Here is a 19534-nt window from a genome sequence, read left to right on the forward strand (position 1 = left end):
CACATCTATTACATTACTGTACTAATAACCCATCATAATATCCATCTGTGAAAGTACTGCACATATGAGATGCAGCATATGTGGGCTTTTGAAGTCTGAAGTAAAAAATTGAACACATCAACTAGATTAAAAAAAAAAACCAACCCTGGAACAAGGCAGATAAAACAGGAAATCATTTAATGATTTAACAGAAAATTAGTGGTAATAAAATCACTTATTACTCAAGAAACAGAGACAAGCAAGTAATTTACCTTATAGACATAGAGATATTCTCTTAAAAAAGCTCCTTGCTGAGCTGGAGGCTGTTTACTGTCATTGATCAAAATATGCCTGAAGGCAGACACAGCATTGTCCAGCTGACGAAGCGTAAAGGACTGACGACCAATGGTGAAGTTAATGTGGTCTTCTGCGAGAGACCAGCCTTTCCCTTTGTAAACCTGCATGGCTTGACAGTAGCAACGTAAGGCATGTTTCTTCTGCAAGAGAAAGGTTCATTTCTCAAATAATCCCATTATCCACTGACTGTAATTATAAATTTAGGAAGACTGAACACTAAGTCAGAAAAGTAGTTTTTACCATCTCCCACCACTATGCAAAGTGTAATGTTTCAGAACTGTGCCTCACAGAATCTGGTCAATACTAACCTAAGCACAGAAGTGTTTGTTCCTACAGTACAGAGCCCAGCCTCTAGATGAAGTTCACATTTTCTAAAGACTAGAGTAACAGGCAGTAAGTTAAAAAAGCAAATAAAAAGAAAAGACTACTTTTAGAACAGTGAGGTTCCTTTAGGACTGACTGCTAAAGTCTACAGAGCTCTGCTGCCAAGATATGTCTGGACATAAACTGGATTTAACACGTTTCATTCCACTCAAACTGAACTTTCAGCGTGACAGTTTCAGCCAACTGTTGATCAGTAGACATAGCTGGGACAAAAATCCATGCCAAGCAAACCAACAAAACAGAGTCCTGCAGTATATACAAGAAAAACTACCAATCAGATCAGCCACTGGGAGATGGATGGTCCGATGCCAATCAGCTCCACAGTTCCTTTCCTGTACATACATCAGGACCCAGGCATTCAATCCCAAGTCTAGGTATTGAACACCTGTATAGACATTCACTGTACAGCTAAGTCTCAGCTTCTAAAAAATGGCAACAGCATTCCCTTACTTACAGCAGTAATGGGGGGGGGAGGGAAAAACCTAATATATGTTCACACTGGTACGGTGATGACAGCAGAGTACAAGCAGTAAATCCTTAACACTGGCACATACTAGTGACACTTTAAAATATGGTATTATGGTCTGCAGCTAAACAGCCTGGCTGATTTCTCTTCAGTAGCATTTTATATTTTGGTACCTCTAAGGATATGAAAAAAAAATAAGCTACATTGCCTATAACACTGTAAAAGTATTTATTGGAAACCAAAATCCCTACAAATATCAGACACAAACAACAAAGAGAGCTGTTACACAAAGTCAAAACTTTTCAAAATGCATTCACTTTCCCAGAGAAAGGAACAAGATATAAAAGAATAAATAAATAAAAATTGATCAATAGCTCCCTATCAGTACTATCCTGTCATAACAACAGACAAGAAAACTACTGAATGAAGAAAACCAAGGAGGGGGAGAAGTACTCCTACTATTCTTCACATCACAGAAGCCAACAATGCAAAAATACTTTTTTTAGTCCTTACCAGGACAGTGAGACTGAGATTGGGTAGGGTGGGAGAAAATCCCCAGCCAAGACCACGGGGCTTTGTTGTAAACAGAATTTTGATGCCTTGGTTCTCCTGTATTATTGTCTTGCAATAACAAGCTCAGCAGGAATCAAGCACAAGCTATCTTTACAGAATGCATCCTGCAACTAATGCAAAAAAAAAAGCACAGAAGTTCTGTCCAACGAAGTTTATCTACCACACTTAGAGCTGCCTGGAAAGGCATGTGAATGGGAGTAAAAACAATCTGATCTGTATTGGTTTAACTGTTGCTTAAGTCTAACAGCCACAGAGATGCTTTGGTTTGTTGCGCAGTAACTGTTCATGCACCTGCACCTCCAATAAAGAGTATGTATTTAAGGCACCAGGAAAAACAAGTATCTAAATTTTGCTATTATTCTAATAAACTGAGTTTAACAAATAATTCTCTCCCACAAGTCACTCTTACCTCAAGAGTGAAAATATTCCTTTGCCCAAAAAAGCCTTGTATGTTACTGTGCATAAAATGAGACTCAGAAATGAAAACACATATCACTTTAGCTGCAAGTCAGCAATCTTCAGCATTACTTCAAAAACAGAAGTAAAAGGCTAAGGCTATCAACGCAGAAGTCATTTTCAGAAGATTACAGAACAGAATACTGCTGACTAACACAGAAGTGTTAGAAGCCAAGAATCTTCTTCCGGACTAATGACACACTTAACATGTTTTTCAAAGTATCAAATACCAGGCATATTTTCCATGTGGAAAGATAATACCTACCTGGCCTGCTTTACTAAACCTGTGGCCAGCCAATATCATATGAAACGCAAACTTTCTAACCATGGGACTTCTCATGTTTATAAAACAATGGGCTGCCTGCTCCAACAGGAGTGCACTGCGAAGATCTGAATCCTGTTTAAAAGGAAAAAAGAAGAATTAGCCTGAGTTGAATAAAAACATAAAAGGCAACAGTGGCCTTGTTTTAATGGTAAGAGGGACAGTAAGTTGTAAGAGTTCTGTGAAGCCAAAGATTCTTTTATATGCAAACATTATATACGTATGTGAGCATATAAAAATAAGACTAAAAGTATTTTTCAATAGTGTTCAATACCATCATGTTCTTATTTCTTCTAGTGAAGAATATATGAACATGTTTCAGTATGAATAACAAAAGAAATATTTTCTGCTTTTTCAGTTACTCAAGCTACGGTTTCAAACACCAGCACCTCTGAAGCACTCTCCTACCTTTCCCCTCCCTCCTCCTGCAGATATTAAGGCTAGAACCAAAAAACAAGACCTCTAACAGGATGACAGAAAAATAGAGGGAGCAATGAAACTTGGTGAACTTTTATCACATGAGCCTTTTGAACCTATTGATTTCTTAATAATGTACAATTTCTTTCTATTACGCCCTTTTCTTCTCCTGCCAAGACTCAGCTATATTACTTTAACCAATAAGAACAGAATCTACTTGATTTTACCACAACTGGACTCCATGCTATCAGTGATGTTCAAGTATATATCTTGACTACAAATACACTCAGACACCAATGCAGTATCCTATGAAGATTCTCCTTGCAACTACCAAAATGCACCACAGGCATACTACATGCAATTTCAAGTTATAAAACGATTGTGCAGAGCTAATAGTATTTAAATCCCTTGCTTAAATATCTTAGGCTGCTCTCATAAGCACTGGTAGCAAGCTTAAGTTGAAAGGGCAAGAATGAAGCTAGAGAAACACTTGAGAAAGAAAATTACACAACTAAACAGATTTATTCCACGCTTAATCTGTCCCAGGAAAGTCTCAGAAGCACCACATTTGGTGCAGCTGGCAACTAAGTCGGAACTACCAGTTACACTTCTCTCCAAGCTACAAAGGAGATGCTATACTATTACTGGTATTACACTTTTCTTCACTCCTTTTCAAGCAAGACAATTTCTGGGTTAGAAGCTGATTCCATGTTTAATTTCCACCAATTAATATCACAGAAGTGTAGGGTTTCACTTACACAGTAAGGCTCTAACGATTCATATGAGCTGAGCTACAGTAATGCCTTAGTTGCTTAAACTATAGAGAACTTCTGATTATATATGGGATAGCATCCATTATGGTTCTGGCAAGCCATGCTAATACTTTTAACACATGAGTTCTTAAGCTACACCATCCAAGAGCTAATCAGATGTCAAAGAAAATTAGTTAAGCCAAAGATAACATATTTAGCGTGGTTAAGGAAGTCAAGAAAACCATTTGACTAGAAAAATAATAACCGTACTAGTTCCTTCACTTACAGTGTAAACAGTTTTCTTCATTTCCTGCTCTATACCTGCTCATTTGCTACCTTTGGCTAGAAAATATTGTAGGAGAAGAATCAGAAGGTAACCTAGAAGTGTTTGGGTAAGAAAACAAATACGGAGAGGGCAGAAATGGAGAAAGCTACTGAGTTTTACCTCACTGGTTAAACGAATCAGAAGAGCAGCTGCCTCTGAATATTTGCTTTGACTTTTTAAGATTTCAGCACTAAGCAGCACACAGCGTTCAGCCAGCACCATGTTCCTAAAGTAAAAACATACATGTATTAATAAATATTTATCAAAATAAACCTCAGAAAACTTTTCAACTCAAATCTTACTTATTTTCTACACACAGCATCAGACTGAGGTTCTGCCGCTTATCCTTCTTAAAGCAAAATACATGAAAGTTCACTCCCCACAAAACAACCACATACAGATTGACACATTAAGTGCCCTATCCCACTATAATATGAGCTTCATAAAAGCCAAAGCTGGACAGCATTTTTGAGAACAGTACTGTATTTATAAAAATACCAACTAAAATAATCTGATGAACAAGAAGTCCAAGAGTTAGAAGCAGGTTGTACTGGCAAGTTGTACCCGGGTACCAGGTGCCCACCAAGCGGCTGTATCACACCCCCTGCTCAGCAACACAGGGGAAGAAGATCAGACTAAAAACCTCACGTGCTGAGAAAGGGACAGGGAGATCACTCACCAGTTAGTTATGGGCAAAACAGACTTGTTTGAGGGAAGATTAAATTAATTTATTGGCAGTCAATAACTGAATAGCACAGTGATAAAAAAAACCAGAAATAAAACACCTTCTCCTGACAAATCCTCCTTCTCAGGCTCAAGTTCACTCCCAACTCTTCTACCTTCTCCTCCCTGCAAGCAGGGCAGGGAAATGGGGAAAAGGAGTTGCGATCACTTCATAACATTTCTCCTACGCTGCTTCTTCCTCCACATCCTCCTCCCCTGTTTCAGTGTGGGGTCCCTCTCACAGATAGAGTTCTTCAAGAACTACTCCAACATGTATCCTTTTTGTAGAGTAGAGTCCTTCAGGAACCAGTGTGGTTTCTTCACAGGTCACAGTTCCTGACAGCAACTTGCTGTGGCATAGGCTCTATACAGCCACCTTCAGGGTATGTCCACCTGCTCTGCCATTGGGACAGGCTGCAGGGTAGATCCCTGCTTTCCCATGTATCTCTGTGGGCTGCAAGGGGAAAATCTGCTTCAGCATGGTCTTCACCACAGGCTGCAGCAAAGCACTGCCTTCTCCTGACCTTGGTATCAGCAGAGCTGTTTCTCTCATTTTCTCACTCCTTTCTCACAGCTGCTGCTGTAAATGGTATTTTTACCATTTCTTAAGTGTATTGTCTCAGAGGTAACACCAGCACCAACACACCCAGCTTGGGCAGCAGCCATGTCCATTTTGGAACTGAGTGAAAACTGATTCTGCCACAGGCAGCTCCTGCTGTCTTCTCATAGAAACCTTCCTTGCAGCCACCCCACTATCTAAAAATCCACCATGTGAATTCAGTACACAAGTCCAATAGGCATTCTGTTAAGAACAGCCCAGATCTCCTCTCATGCTATCCTTGATATGTTAGCTTATCTTACTCTTTAAAGAGTTACCATTACTCTGTGATCATCTGGCACTATCACTGTGCAGGGCAAGAAAGTTAAGCCACCAGATCTTTCATTGGATCAGTACAAAAGTAAATAACATACTTGCAGATATCTCGATAGGTCTGAATTGCTGTCTCCATATAATGAGCAGGATATGGCCTAGGAGCTCCAGGCTGAAGAAAAGCTGATACTGCTGCCATTTCCTACAAGAGAAATTCAGTACTGTCACTGTAGTTTTTTCAACAAATCATAAGCCTCAAAAGGCTGAGGAACATGTTTCAACAGCTACTAGATTAAAGATCTTCATCTAATCAGTTACTGGCATATAAAAGTATCCAACACACTATAACTGATAAAAGGTTTAATACAACAGCCGATTTATGGCTCTGCTTATAATTAGCCACACAGCAGCCAGAGAGTTACACACAGAAGTCTTTGCAGTTGACAGTACCCCCAACATCGTGCAGAAACATTGATTCAGTACTGTTTTACAAATCCAGAAGAATTTCCTACTGCAGGAGCAATCTTCCTGATAAAGTAGCACTACCATGTATTTTAAGATGAGGACTGTTTTTGAGTTTTGACTATATGAAATTACACTATCAGCTTCCAAGGAAGCTCTAGTAAACATGCAGTCTGAAATTTTACTACTTTTTCCATGGATTGAAAACATGGTAGCAAAGTTCTTCTGCAGAAAGTAAAGACTAAGACTAGCATATTGCAACAAATTCATAATTAAGACTGCTTCTATTCATTTGGAAATTAAGATTTCTTAATATTTTTCTGATTATTCAGATTATCCACGTGCAAAGCAACTGTCTGAACTGTAAAAACACACATTTATGTAAAAGTTTTAATCAAGATGCAAAGGTGTACAATAATGCCTCCACAGCTCTGTGAAGCAGAGTTTCAAATTTTAGCAAGTTAACCAGACTAAAATTTACAAAATGTATCTTCTAAAAATTGATCAAATTACTCATTTTCCTCCAGTACTCCCATTTATCTTGTTGAAAATTACTTTAGTCATAAATAAATTCTTAGGAGGAAATAATGAATGAGTATGTGTTTAGAGTGGAATTCAGTTGTAATATACTCAAAGTATAGCCTTCAAGTCTTAAGTCCCCCCAAAATAGGTACAATACAATATTTATAGTGACAGTGTCTTGACTTTCTAGCAAATAAGTATTCTGCCAAAGCCTAGAAGAGATACTATAAAGCTATTTTATATCTGGCTTTGAGTTATCAGTTTAAAGATCCATTTTTCTGGAAGTTGCATTCCAGGTTTTCTCCTTTCCATACTTTAAGAATTAACTCTCCAGTTTTTAGTCACACCTTTATTGCCTTCATATAACAGCAGAAAACAGATTTTACAACACTTTACAGTTTCTTAAAGATATGCAGCAAATTTGGGGAGATCCTTACAAACTTGGAGGTGGAGGAGGGAGATTGCATTTTGTTACCTTCAGACAAATATTAGAGATTATTAGAAAAAGTTCACAGAATGTTCATGTTATGTGAAGTACCAACCAGTGCTCCAGCTGCATAAAGCATTGCCTGATCATTTAAGAAGTCTTTCTTTGCTGTATGGTAACAGCTATATGCAAGTTCATAGTGCTGCACCAAAAAGCACAAGTCTGCCATTTTCCGGATTTGAAGCTCCGGCGCTTCTGGTGGATACCTATAAATACAAATATTTAAATTCAAAGTCATCCTCTCTCAACTTAATATCTATTCACAAAGTAGTAATAAAACCTGCATTGCTTCAGCCTTGCCCAAAAACAGCTAAGGAAAGTGAAGCTGCTTCCTTTCTGCCACTGGTAGCTTGGTTTCACATCCTACTTTCTGATTAACAAGATTCACTGTTCCAGTAACACTCAAAGCAAGCATTCCTCTTAGCCAAGAAATACTGAATAGAGTTTATAACTACCACTGAAACTGCTCAGTCAGATTAACCATTAGAGCTAAGCACAGCTGTATGAGAAGGGAAAAAAAAAAGACTTTGACTGTTCACTTGGCTGTAAGTTATTTCTCCCCATTTTTTTGAAAGAAGTAAGTCCACTAAAAAACTATGCTTTATGCCAAAACACTGTGCAAGTTCCTGTCCTCTGCAAGCATCAATCCAACTTTTAGTTAATCCAATATATATATGAATCACTTCAGTAATAATCAAATACATTTTCACAAACACTTGTATTTCAAATGTTGTAGGAAGTAAATTACACTTACGAGTTCAAAACAAAAAGCTGGAATTAGCAACATTCTGATCATGAATCCAAAGACACACAACATAGACATTTGAAGCTGCAGGTGCATGTCAAGGGCATTACCCTTGACTAGATAATGACCAAAAATTATTTAGACTTCTGTGGTAAAGACAGTTGGAGAGTGATTTTCATGATTATACATCCTAATTCACAGAGGGAAACTACCAAAAGCATACAGAATTAGTATTTTGGTAACACTTAGAACCTGGTTTTAGTGTATACTAAGATGCAGGTGCACTAAGTATGAAATTCCCCTTACTTTAGCTCTTGAACATATTGCAAAAGCAATACACTCAACACTCTACTGGAGTAAATTGCATAGTTACATAAGCAAAAACACCTAAAGATGGGGTTTGGCTGCAATGACAAGCGAAAAAACTTGTACAAACTTGTACTTGTATAAATCTCAAAAGAATCCCTTGTGGCAAACCATAGCTTCTTTTTATTACTATTACTGTTAAAAACATGTGCTCTTATTAACTTAGAAAGCTTCACTGAAAATAGAGCAGGCAGATGACTCCGCAAACAGTTTATTTTATCCCCTTTTTCTTTAAGTTCTGCTTCTCCTTTATTGTGCATATTTAGGCAAAGTACTTTTCATGACTTTTTCTAATTAAAGTCATTCACAACACTCTGGTTTAGTTCACACTACAGAACACCACCATCAAATAAACACAGGCTTTCCCTCCCCATCTAAAAAAGGTACATTTACAGTTTAGATCTAAAAATAAGGACTGAGATTACTTACAGCAAACCAGAAGTGTTCTTGAGTTCATTTATACTTTTCTCTGGAACCTTGCTGCCACTAAACCATTTTTTAGTAGCAGAAAACAGTGATCGGCTCAAGCCTTTCCTGGATATTAACTGGAGAAAGACACTGAATTAGAGCACTACATTGCAAAAGATCTAAGTTAAACTAATATAAAAAGCCAAGCTTCATTATGGCTTTGTAAATTGTTTTTTCCTCCATAAAACAGAAATAAATAAAAGGAGTAAGATAACTAAGATCACACTTCTTTAGAATTAATCTCTGACACTGAGATAGAAGTTGCAATTCACGTATCTATTTCATCTCAGACAGTTGAGGTTCATATTCTTTCTGTAAACTGGAGAAATATCCATCTTAAGAACTTGAACATTTGATACATCTGTTTGAAAACTAAATTCTAAATAATTAGAATATCTAATTTGCGGTAGCAGTCCAACTTAAAATCTAGACTAAGTGCATACTACAAGAAAGAACCTTCTGTCACCATCCACATAAAGCATTATCACACCATGAACATCAATTTCAAGTGTCAAAGGTATGAGCCACACCTCCAAGCAAAGTTACACAACTTTATTCTTTCAGATAACTTCCACTAAGAAGGAAACTTCTGCAGGGAACTACCACTCCCATTCTATAAGGCAAACTATATCACTCTTAAAAGGCAATTTTAAAAAGCGGAACATCTCCATTTTCCTACCAGAACTAGGAGCTTATCCTACATTCCTGTTTGCTACACTTTATGTAACCACTTCTTTTTAATGTTTCTTCATAAAACTTACTAAATGTAAATATGGTCAGCACATACAAACTCCCAGAAGTAAATTCAAGGAGTGAGCATTCCTTACAGGACATGATCCTTAGTATGAAAAGCCCTCATACTTAAAACTACAACTTGAATAGACAATCCAATCAAAATAAAATCAGAAGTCAGATAATAGACTGATATTTGAGTCCAAGACTTAATGCTAAATACAGTAATTTGATTGCACTAATGTAAGTCAATCCATCTCTGCAGTTGTTTAAGGGCATATAAGAGTGAAACACTTGTAAAAGAACTGTGATGCAAATAACTTTAATGTACGCACTTGACTTAACACGGATGTGATATTAATCACACTTCCAAAAAATCCTAGTTTGAGAGAAGCATATTCCCTGCAAAAACTGCTAAGATCAGAGTTACACGATTCAGGGTGTCCCTGCATTTTTTTCCCTGTCAAGTAGCAACTGAAGGATGCAGCTTTTTTTGCAGATGATTATCGATTAAATGCATTTCTTAAATTTAGCTGTGTATTCTGATGTTGAAACACAAAGTCCATTTTGTTCCCCATGCCAGAATCGTCCAAGAGAACAGAATATTAAGATTTTAGGGTCAAGAACAGATTTTCCTGGAAACAGTTCAGACAGGCTTTCACCAAGAAGCCACCTTGCACTGGAGCTGTTGATACAAATTAGTACTCATTTTTTTAGATGACAAATTGAGCAATAATGAGAACTTCAGTTATTTCTCTTAAATCTACTTACAGTTTTCAGCAAGAGCGTTGAATCATTAGAAACAGAAGGAAGTAATACTGTCAAAACAGATGTTTGGATAACTGGATTTATACCCCAACCGTTTTTCCTTATAGCACAAAGTATTTTTAAGAGTAAACCGACCTGATCATTGAGCTGTCGAATTGTTTTCTCTATGTGTGGCAAAAGTCCCCGAAATGTGAATTCCTGTATGAACTGCCTAATTCGATCATGATCTGTGAGAGTTAAACAAGCACCATGAGGTGTCCCAGAATTTGACTTCTTCGAGTCTTGCAGCGATGTAGAAGCCTTCATGTAATCAGTGCTATCCAAACAGCCACTGGGATGATCCAGTTGAAGGGGGTGAGTCTTAAAGTTATTTGACAAGCCATCTGTTGAAAGATTGAAACAAAAACTCCAGTAAGTATAAAGTCACTTAAACATTTTGGGTTTTAAAGATCATTTTTACTAACCTACTTCAAAGCTTTCCTTACTCAGAACTCTGTAAAGCAAAGCAATTCACCAACTGTTCTACACTATAGATCAATGCTGAGCAGGCAGCAGCACAGCACTGAGTATTGCATCATTCCTGAAATTCGCAGAAAGTTCAAGGAATCTCAAGAATTACAACATGGCTAAATATGTACGGTTTTGGTTCTCAACTACAGTGCAAAAAAAATCTTCCAGTATGCTGACTAATATCAACACTGAAGGAAAACTATAGAAACATTAAAATCAAAATAAAGCATTCATGAAAGTTGGAAATGCAGCAATTACTACAATGGATCCATTGGGTCCATTATCTTTTTTCCTGCTTATGTTTTAAGGTTAAAAAAAAACTTAAACAAAACAAACATAATTTTCCATGTCCTTCCAAGCAATCAACATGTAAAACAATTTCCTCCGAACTCCTCTTCATTCAGTGAGAAGGGCTGCTGACTACTATTGCATTTAGCTCTCTGAAATAGACTGAGACACTGCTTCATTCTAAGACTTAAGCAGTTCTCTTATTTATAAGAAAATCAGCTTGCCCTATCTGGCACCAAGCAAAGCTGAATTGTGAAAGCAAATCCTTAACGGATTTTACTCATGAAAAGTAAAGCTGAGTTTGTAAAGTTCAATTAGCAGCTCCCAGACTACATCTGGTCTGCAAGGCCTTAGAAAGATGGCAACTGTAGGCTGTCCTACACATGCTAGGTCTCCAAATGCATTTCAGGTGAGATATGAAGGATCCGGGCTGAGGCAGGCCAGACAATGCAGGGTACCTCACTTTTTCCCTATTTGATAATGCCTCTCATCTGAATCCTACACTGTTATCTGAATTATTTTTTAAGGGTGCATTAATTTCCACTCAATTTCATTTACTATCCTCTCCCATCCACAAGCTGAATTCCAAGGCAAGCGCTTCCAAACAGCCTACAAACTAAGCACTTCCCTGACGTTTACAGATTTAATACTAAAACCAAGGACCAAAAAAGCTCCAAAACCTCAGATTCCAAGTTATAGCAGAGGATACAAACCAAAACTTTCATTATTATGAAAATTGACCATTTAATCATATGTAATTTTTACTAATTACCAGAGTTTGCAGACAGTACGTTCAATCTTACAAAATATGAGTCCAGTACATCATTAGCCATCTCATTAAGGAGATGCCACCAATCCAGTAGGGTCAGTACCACAGCATTTTACTTTGAGGACACCTAGAGCATTCAGAAAACTATTACTCTGAGTTCCCTAACAAATCATCTAGTTAATTACTGTCCAAGACACAAGACAACCGGTTGTGTAAATGCTATAACATCAAGGTTTTCATAAAGTTACAAAGATACCTTTAATTTCACTGTCTATGCCGTCTGATATCAAGTGATCAGTATTCTTGTTTGAAACAACAGTATAATCTTCATAGCAATCCTGCCAGAAAAAGGGGGAAAAGAAGTCAGAACTTTAAGACTACTCAACCACATACAAAAGTCAGTAAACAGTAGCTGTCAACTTCAGTAAGTTAACTGAATTACTACAGCAGCATGTTTGTTCATATATATTAACTTCTCAAAGTAGTTTCTGAGGCTTTAAGAAACTGTCTTATTTAAAAGACGAAAGTTATATTCACCAAATGAAGCAAATACTTTCTGACTTGCTCAACTAGCTCCCCTGTCAACCAAAGCAACTCCAACTCTTACACAGCAATGCCTACAGCAGCAAAAATATATTCCCTAAAGCAGATCCTGAGTAAGCTCACACACACACAAAAATCTATATTGCACAGTTGACGTGGGCCAGAGAAAGAGAAAAACGTATTTTTAGTTTATGGTGGGCTATAACTCACTGGTTCTCTTAGCTTATAGAATATGAAATGTTTTGACTTTCCAATACCAGCTACATTTTGTAAAGAAATACGATTCCACAAACCTTTTAATCATAAGGAGCTATAACTGCAGGTCAGTCAAAAGCAAACTCAAAAAAAAGTATTTTTGGTTCTAAAGCCAAAAATACAGACATTTATGGCAAACTCAAAACACACTATCACTTGCAATCTTAGCAGATGACAGACCAGACTAGACACAAAAAGTTATCATAAAAACCACACATACTCCCAACAAAGCAACACACCCACACTATCTAGTGAAGTACAGAAGACCCAGGGAAAAAAAAAATTAAGAGTGAAGAAGACAAAAATGAAGGTTGAAAGTTACTATGAACAGGACACTTTTGAGGTTACCTCTTACAGCTCTTAAGGCATAAGTATTATTTCTGTGCTACAGTCTATTTCAGACAGTCCAGTATTTCAGTGCTCCTTACTGTCAACTTAAGTACCATAGAGGACAGTTCCTACTGAGGACTCATCTTATGCCCTCACAAAAAGTCATAGCTGTGTCAGAAGTATCCTGACTGCCTATTAGCTCATTCTGTAGAAACACATACGTAACACTAAGGCAAAACTTAATGCAACCAAAAAATATGGACCTTAAAAACTGTTTTTAGAATACTGTAATACCTGGTTCTGGATCGTGTTTTTCTGAAGGTACTGACTCCAAGGATCTGGTATCTGTTCATCTGCTCCTCTGTTAGACACTCGAGAATTTATTTTCAGCAAATAGCAACCCTGAGTTCCATACCTCTGTTTCATCTCTTCATAAATGGAGTCAGCTCTGAAACAGTACAACAACATTTATCCTGTCTTGATATCAAACTAACTTTAAAGTGTGTAGCGCAACAAGCTATTTTAGACTATTATTCATAGTGCTTAAAAGGAAAATTCTCCTATTTTTAAAGCAATCTGTTATGCAAGAGTAAAACTGAGAATCTTTGACAATTAGTTTAGCAAGCTAGCAAAGAAAGCATCTACCTCAAAAGCCAGGACTGATTCATTTCATTTTACATGAACACAAGAAGATGATCTAAAAATAATACTTTCAAATATCTGCCTTGATAATAGCATACTGGCTAATGGATCCTGTTGCATGTCTAATCTCAACAGAATTTATCAATGCAAACATTTTGGTCAAAGAGCTCGCTCATCTGTAAGCTCACTGAAGACAAATGACCCACCTCTGTTCTTCTCCTGTGCTTACATCATGCAGTAACACATAATATTTGAGCGTGTTTGGTATAAACCATTTAGGATACGAGTATTCACTACTGTGCTGAATCCGATGTTGTTCTTGCGACAGCTTCAGAAACTGCTCCACAGGGTCAGGTTCACTAGAAGAAACTACCAGCATACCTGAATTCATTACTAAGGACATATACCCAAAGAATACAGGGACAACCACTGTTCACAGAATAAAATAGGAAGTCTATAAAATAGAATGGATGAGTACAATACTTAAGCACATAAAACATGCTATCACAAAAGTATGTGCAATCAGAATTCGGCCTTAGTCTCAATAAAAAGCAATCAGTTAACTAACATCTGCAAAATGAGATGCAACAGGAGTTTGCTCCAATTCTGACAGTGAATCCAAGTTTAAGCTGCTATGTGATAGCTCATTTAAGATTTCAGATAGAGACGAGACGTTCACATAGCAAACACGTAGCTGAAATTCATCCCCACTGTATTTTAGCTTTCAACTTCCAAGGAGACTTGGGGCTTTATCACCTGAACAACAGTGATAACCAGCGTTCGTAAACACAGGAACGTCACAGCACCTGAGTAAAAAGCGGAAGTGTTCAGATTTTACCTCAATGCAGCTACACAGTCATTAATAAGGAACATTCTGCTCTGCTACATCTACTCACCAAATCAAAAGACATTAACTCAGAGAAGCCAGAAAGCAAAGTTATACTTTAAACATTAGTAAATTCAGAAGTCAGAATCAGTATTTTGCAAAGTTAATTCTGTACAAGTATGGCCATTAACATACTTTTCCATCATACTGAAATTATAAGGTTCAGTAAAGAACTAGGAACAGTGTCATGAAACCTGCAGCATCATAATTACTGTAAAGCTAAACACCAGCTACATCATGAAACAGTGATTATTTTCAATTTCCCTGTAGACAAGCAAATTGGGCCTAAGCTTTGGTTAAAAAAAAAAAAAAGTGAAAGCATTCAGGCATTGTTCCAGTCTTTCCAGACTTCTTTTTGTCCAGCACAGCTCGAAGTTTACCAAATTTCCAAAACATCCTCTCCCCAACCTCCACCACTCCATCTGCTTACAAAAAGCCATTAAAAAGCAGCAGATGCATCCCAAACATACATTCCTCCGTTGCAGATAAGGGACAGTCAAGAGATACATAAAGAGCTACAGCAGAAAGTGTCTTAGGATGATGGAGTTTTGTTTACAGGTATTGGCTTTGAGCTCACTTTGACACCAAAGGAGTGTGTGGAGAAGGGGGAAAAACCCCAATACCAACAGCACAAAAAAACTCAGGCCAAACAACCACAAAGAAAACCCTGATGCCCTTATGAAATCAGTCTGTGTAGTCAGACAGTGAAAAAATATACAGGCTTCCAATCATAATTGAGAAAGAGTTACTGCAAAATTTTCAGTGTCTCCTACATTACATTTTGTAACAGCCTTCCCTGGAGCTGTCTGTAACACTCAAAGGATACATGCAACATAGTGGTTTAAGAATTCATGATCTGATGCAGGCATGGACTGAAGAAAGCACTCTCTGTAAGACTCAAACCACGGAGTAGTAGCTGAAATACACAATAAAATAGGAAAAATTAGACTATTAAGTGAAACTTGTTTACCCGTTAATGAAAAGGAAGTATGAATGACTACACCTAAAAGTGAAGCCTGCAAACTCTGACAAGGTTTGCATGGCAAGGGAAAGAAGGGGAAACAGTCCAAGGTGAAAGTGTTTTAGTATTTACTACACAAGTAAGAGAAACAGTAACACTTGAATCAAATCCTGTGAAACTGAATAGCATCTTAAGCATCACATTCGTAGGCTCACATGTATTCAGTCCTTGTTAAACCAACTACTCTTTACCACTCCTTTAAACACCCACACACTTGGCAAAGAAAGAAAGAAATTCTTCTAACAGTCATTGAATTTCCAGGCTAGGGATGTAGGAATTAACCAAGAAACAAAATTCATTTTTGAGTATGTAGAGGAGCTAAGGATTACCAAAACTCTATCCTGCCTGTTTTCTCTAAGTGTTGACTTGGCTTGACAGCAGTTGCTTTCCCATGGCTGGCTAAAATAAACAGCTCAGCCGGCGAAGATCCAAGAAGGTAAAACCTCAGATCCAAGCTGTGCCATTAATGCCTTAAAATTTTAACCTGCCATGTTCAACACCCTTTTACAATAGGGATTTCATTTTCCTAACCATAACAAATCAAGGGAAACAAAGGATGTCTGGGACATCAAAAAAAATATGTGAACCTAATATTGCCCATTTCTTTCCACTCCAACTATGGGTCAAACAGTGAATTACTATTTCTTCTTTTAAGCCTGTTTTATGCCATCTTAATTCTCCAACTCCTTTCCCTTGAGTGGGAAACGGACTCCAGAGCAAAATCAATCCACTTTCAATAACCTGATTTCACACTGAAGTAACTGGAATCCAGAGTCAACTCACCTGCAAACTAGCGAACAGTAACTAGTAGAGAAAAAAAAATAGTAAGAAAACCTGAAGGTAATTTCCTTATATGACCCTAAAAAATCCACATTGGGACTTTAGTCCCATAAAAATTTCTAATACTTTGTAAAGCTCTCATGCACCCCCTCAAAAAAACCAAGCCAAACCACCACCTTGGTTTCTTAAGCTAACTTTAGGAAACAGGTTCAATTTTATGAATTTTATGTTAGAGCTATCTTCTAGGGCATTCATTTAATGCGTTTTGCTTAATCATACATTGTCAAGACATCTTAAATAGGCTTCAGACACACAGAAGTCAGATATAGTCACACAAACTCAGTCTAGCAGTCTGCACATCTCACATAAAAAAAAAAGCCTAATAGGAGACAAAACTTTGAGCTTTTGATTACAGCCTTTCTAGAAACTGCTCTCTGAGTACTCATCTAGGATATAAAAAGCTCTTGGCTTTACTGAGTCCTGCATGTAAACATGCCAACTATTTAAATTAAGGAAAACACAGCTTGTTATTATTAAAAACAAGCCATAAGAAAGTGACTCACACATTTTTCACAAATATAACAAGCCATGCAGTAACTCAAGTTCAAAGTAAACACTGTTTAACAACCTAAGGCAGAATTTTCAACCACATTGTAGTTTCAAGCACTGTCTTCAAATTTTCACTTCTGTTTTACAGCTGAATCACAGCAAAAGGAAAAAAATCATGTGTTTTTTAAAATCTGACAATTACAAACAGGGAAGTACTACTTTGTTTCGTGGATTGGTTCCCCCACCCTTTTTTTTCATTAGGCCTATTAAGAACCCTGGAAGTGGCCTCAAAGGCAACTAGATTCCCTCTACACAACCACAACATTAACAGGATTCACTTGAGCATTTACAGGGCTGTAATCACTTATCATAGATACTTGATAAACACACACCATATTCAAAATAAAAGCAGTATTTGAAAACCATTTCACAACTGTAACATCTCATAACATGTTACAGCAGTGCATACCAACACTGTCATTTAGGTACCCAGATCTGTGTTTTGCATTTTTCCAGTAAAACATTTCCAGTATGATGGAACAGAACTGAAGTTTTGGCAAACTTGTTAACGTGTTCAGAACTTGTTAAGGAAAAAAAAAAATTTAAGTAATATTTGTACGTAACAGCTTAAAAATGGAAAGTCTACTTCATGAAGTTTTGTGCTCTTTAGACATTTAGTAGGATCTGAACAGATCCTACTGAAAGGACAGCTATTATTAACCAAAGGCATAAACTATTTAAAATATGTAAAACTGAAAAACATCAAAACCTGGCTCTTACAGACGACGACACAGAGCCTTGAGAGGTCAATAACCAACATGGTTTGGTAGCAGTAAGTCTCATAAACTACATAAAATTGCATGACAAATCTTTTTCTTTTTTTTAAGGGTCATACTCCAGAAAGAATGTCAATATAGCAGAGACACTGTGCTCTAAGTACAGTCAGCACTTCAGTTCCAACTTAAAAAGTGTTACTATCCCCTGAGAAGGAAGTTCTCTAGAGAAACAGAAAGGACATTTGAAATACAGCACAGTGACAGTATACAGTTCCATGGGATCAAACAATCCAGGGTTTTTACAGCATCAAGTAATTTACCACCACCACCCTTATTGATTGTATGGAAAGATCAAATGATTTTGATTAACAAGAGTAGAAATGTGATTAAAAGAAAAATTAAAATCACCACCACCACCGATTTTTCAGTTAGGGGGAAAAAATGAAGGAACACACATCTACGTCCAGAAAAGTGCTAAACAGTTGTAGCAGATGGTAAGGAAAGGTGGATGGGGCACATGGAAAAGGAGTAAAGGGCAATTTGGCAAATCGGCACCAACCACAAAAAAATACCTGAATAAAACGTGGATGTGTTCAGTTCCATCAGTGTCTCTTTCCAATTACTGTACCAAGGAACACTAGCTTTAACTGAGCGATCTGATAGAAAAAACATGATATAATTATACTAAAAAGGGTCAGACACAAACACACTCTTGGCTTTTACACTCTGGTAGTGTGAAGTAGAAAAAATCTACACCATGCAGGCCCATGAGGAGCACTGAAGAGATTTGACTCCAGCCAACCTTAATCAGGAATATTTCAGGCTCCTTAACATTTGACAGTGTACTTTAATGGAAATCAATATTAATTTCTAGTTCAGCCCCAATGCTAGGCTCAAACAAAAATGGAAATTCTACCAAGTAGCAACGATTTAACTTGTATCTAGATGTTATCTCTATTTTACTAGTTGAAAGATACTCGAAACCTAAGGCAGTAACTTGTGAGATTTCCCAGCCTACAGTACTAGTTAAAAGTAGCTGAATACATTAGCTGCTGAAAGTGTTGCCCCAACATTCTCCTTCATCTCAATCATATTCCTCCAATGCCACATGCCAGCATTTATATCACGTAGCCCCGAATAAACACAGCCAGGGAACTGATCTGGCTGAAAAATTTTTTTCTTCTCTCAAATAATTTAATTCTTTAGTGGGATCATTTTTCTTCACTTTCTACATACACCAGTACATGGGAGAAGCAGGCATGGCTGAACATAAGCAGCTATTCAGCAACCAAACAAATCTCTCAGCACTAGACCACGGAACTATAAGAATATTAAACAACACTTGTAACAAAGAAGGATTACAAACAATTAAATCAATACAACACAGCAGTTCCAAAACTTCTCAAAAAAAGAGCAGGATCATGATCCCAGAGCCAGAAACAGTCACACCTCAGCTTCTTAAACAATGTTGGTGTCTTTCTTCAAAACAGATTGCACTTGATCATCATTAAAGATTAAGGAAATATAATTTAATATCATTATCCTATAAAACTAATTCAGTCCCAAAAAAGAACAAATTAAAGAACTGATGAGAGTATTTCACATTTACATAACAAATGATTATGTTCTGCTGTCAGGAATGAATGCATCCATTGGTTTGAATAAAATGCTCTAAGAAAGTTGGAAAAAAACCCCTAAATGTCTCAGTAAATACTCATAGTTGTCTAAGCATAACGGAACCCCACTTGGTACTTCCTCATATCCTCTTACACTGTAAGGGGACACAAGTTCCTTCATCAAGAACACCGTCACTGTTTTGTGCTAAACCCCTGAAACGGGGTTCCATTGAACAACAAAGTTACGACATGAATTTGTCTTTCTGTGTGATCTTAAACAGCTTATACATCTCTCCTCCTGTCAAATAAGCATATAGCCAGTCTGAATGGAAATGAGAACCTAATCACCGAGAGACAGAAGATAGTTACATATGGTAATTTGTACATCCGAGGC

The 19534-nt window shown here is 37.2% G+C and overlaps 1 protein-coding gene across 4 annotated transcripts in view; it reads right to left on the reverse strand.

Moving 5' to 3' along the window:
- The window catches only part of TRAPPC8 (trafficking protein particle complex 8), a 53020-nt gene that overhangs the window by 26348 nt on the left and 7138 nt on the right, over window positions 1-19534 (reverse strand). For 2 of the 4 annotated variants that reach the window (XM_032124272.1, XM_032124282.1), the window contains exons 3-14: window positions 18097-18180; window positions 15225-15314; window positions 13719-13893; window positions 13165-13318; window positions 11999-12080; window positions 10311-10558; window positions 8637-8752; window positions 7152-7302; window positions 5727-5827; window positions 4152-4257; window positions 2481-2612; window positions 252-476 (exon numbers count right to left, since the gene is read on the reverse strand). In XM_032124272.1, coding sequence (XP_031980163.1) covers window positions 252-476; window positions 2481-2612; window positions 4152-4257; window positions 5727-5827; window positions 7152-7302; window positions 8637-8752; window positions 10311-10558; window positions 11999-12080; window positions 13165-13318; window positions 13719-13893; window positions 15225-15314; window positions 18097-18180 — 1664 coding nt within the window. The remainder of the gene's footprint in view (window positions 1-251; window positions 477-2480; window positions 2613-4151; window positions 4258-5726; window positions 5828-7151; window positions 7303-8636; window positions 8753-10310; window positions 10559-11998; window positions 12081-13164; window positions 13319-13718; window positions 13894-15224; window positions 15315-18096; window positions 18181-19534) is intronic. The other 2 variants (XM_032124290.1, XM_032124298.1) reach the window with 1 other exon arrangement.

This window comes from Corvus moneduloides, chromosome 1, assembly GCF_009650955.1.
Source record: "Corvus moneduloides isolate bCorMon1 chromosome 1, bCorMon1.pri, whole genome shotgun sequence".
Classification (NCBI taxonomy): Eukaryota; Metazoa; Chordata; class Aves; order Passeriformes; family Corvidae; genus Corvus; species Corvus moneduloides.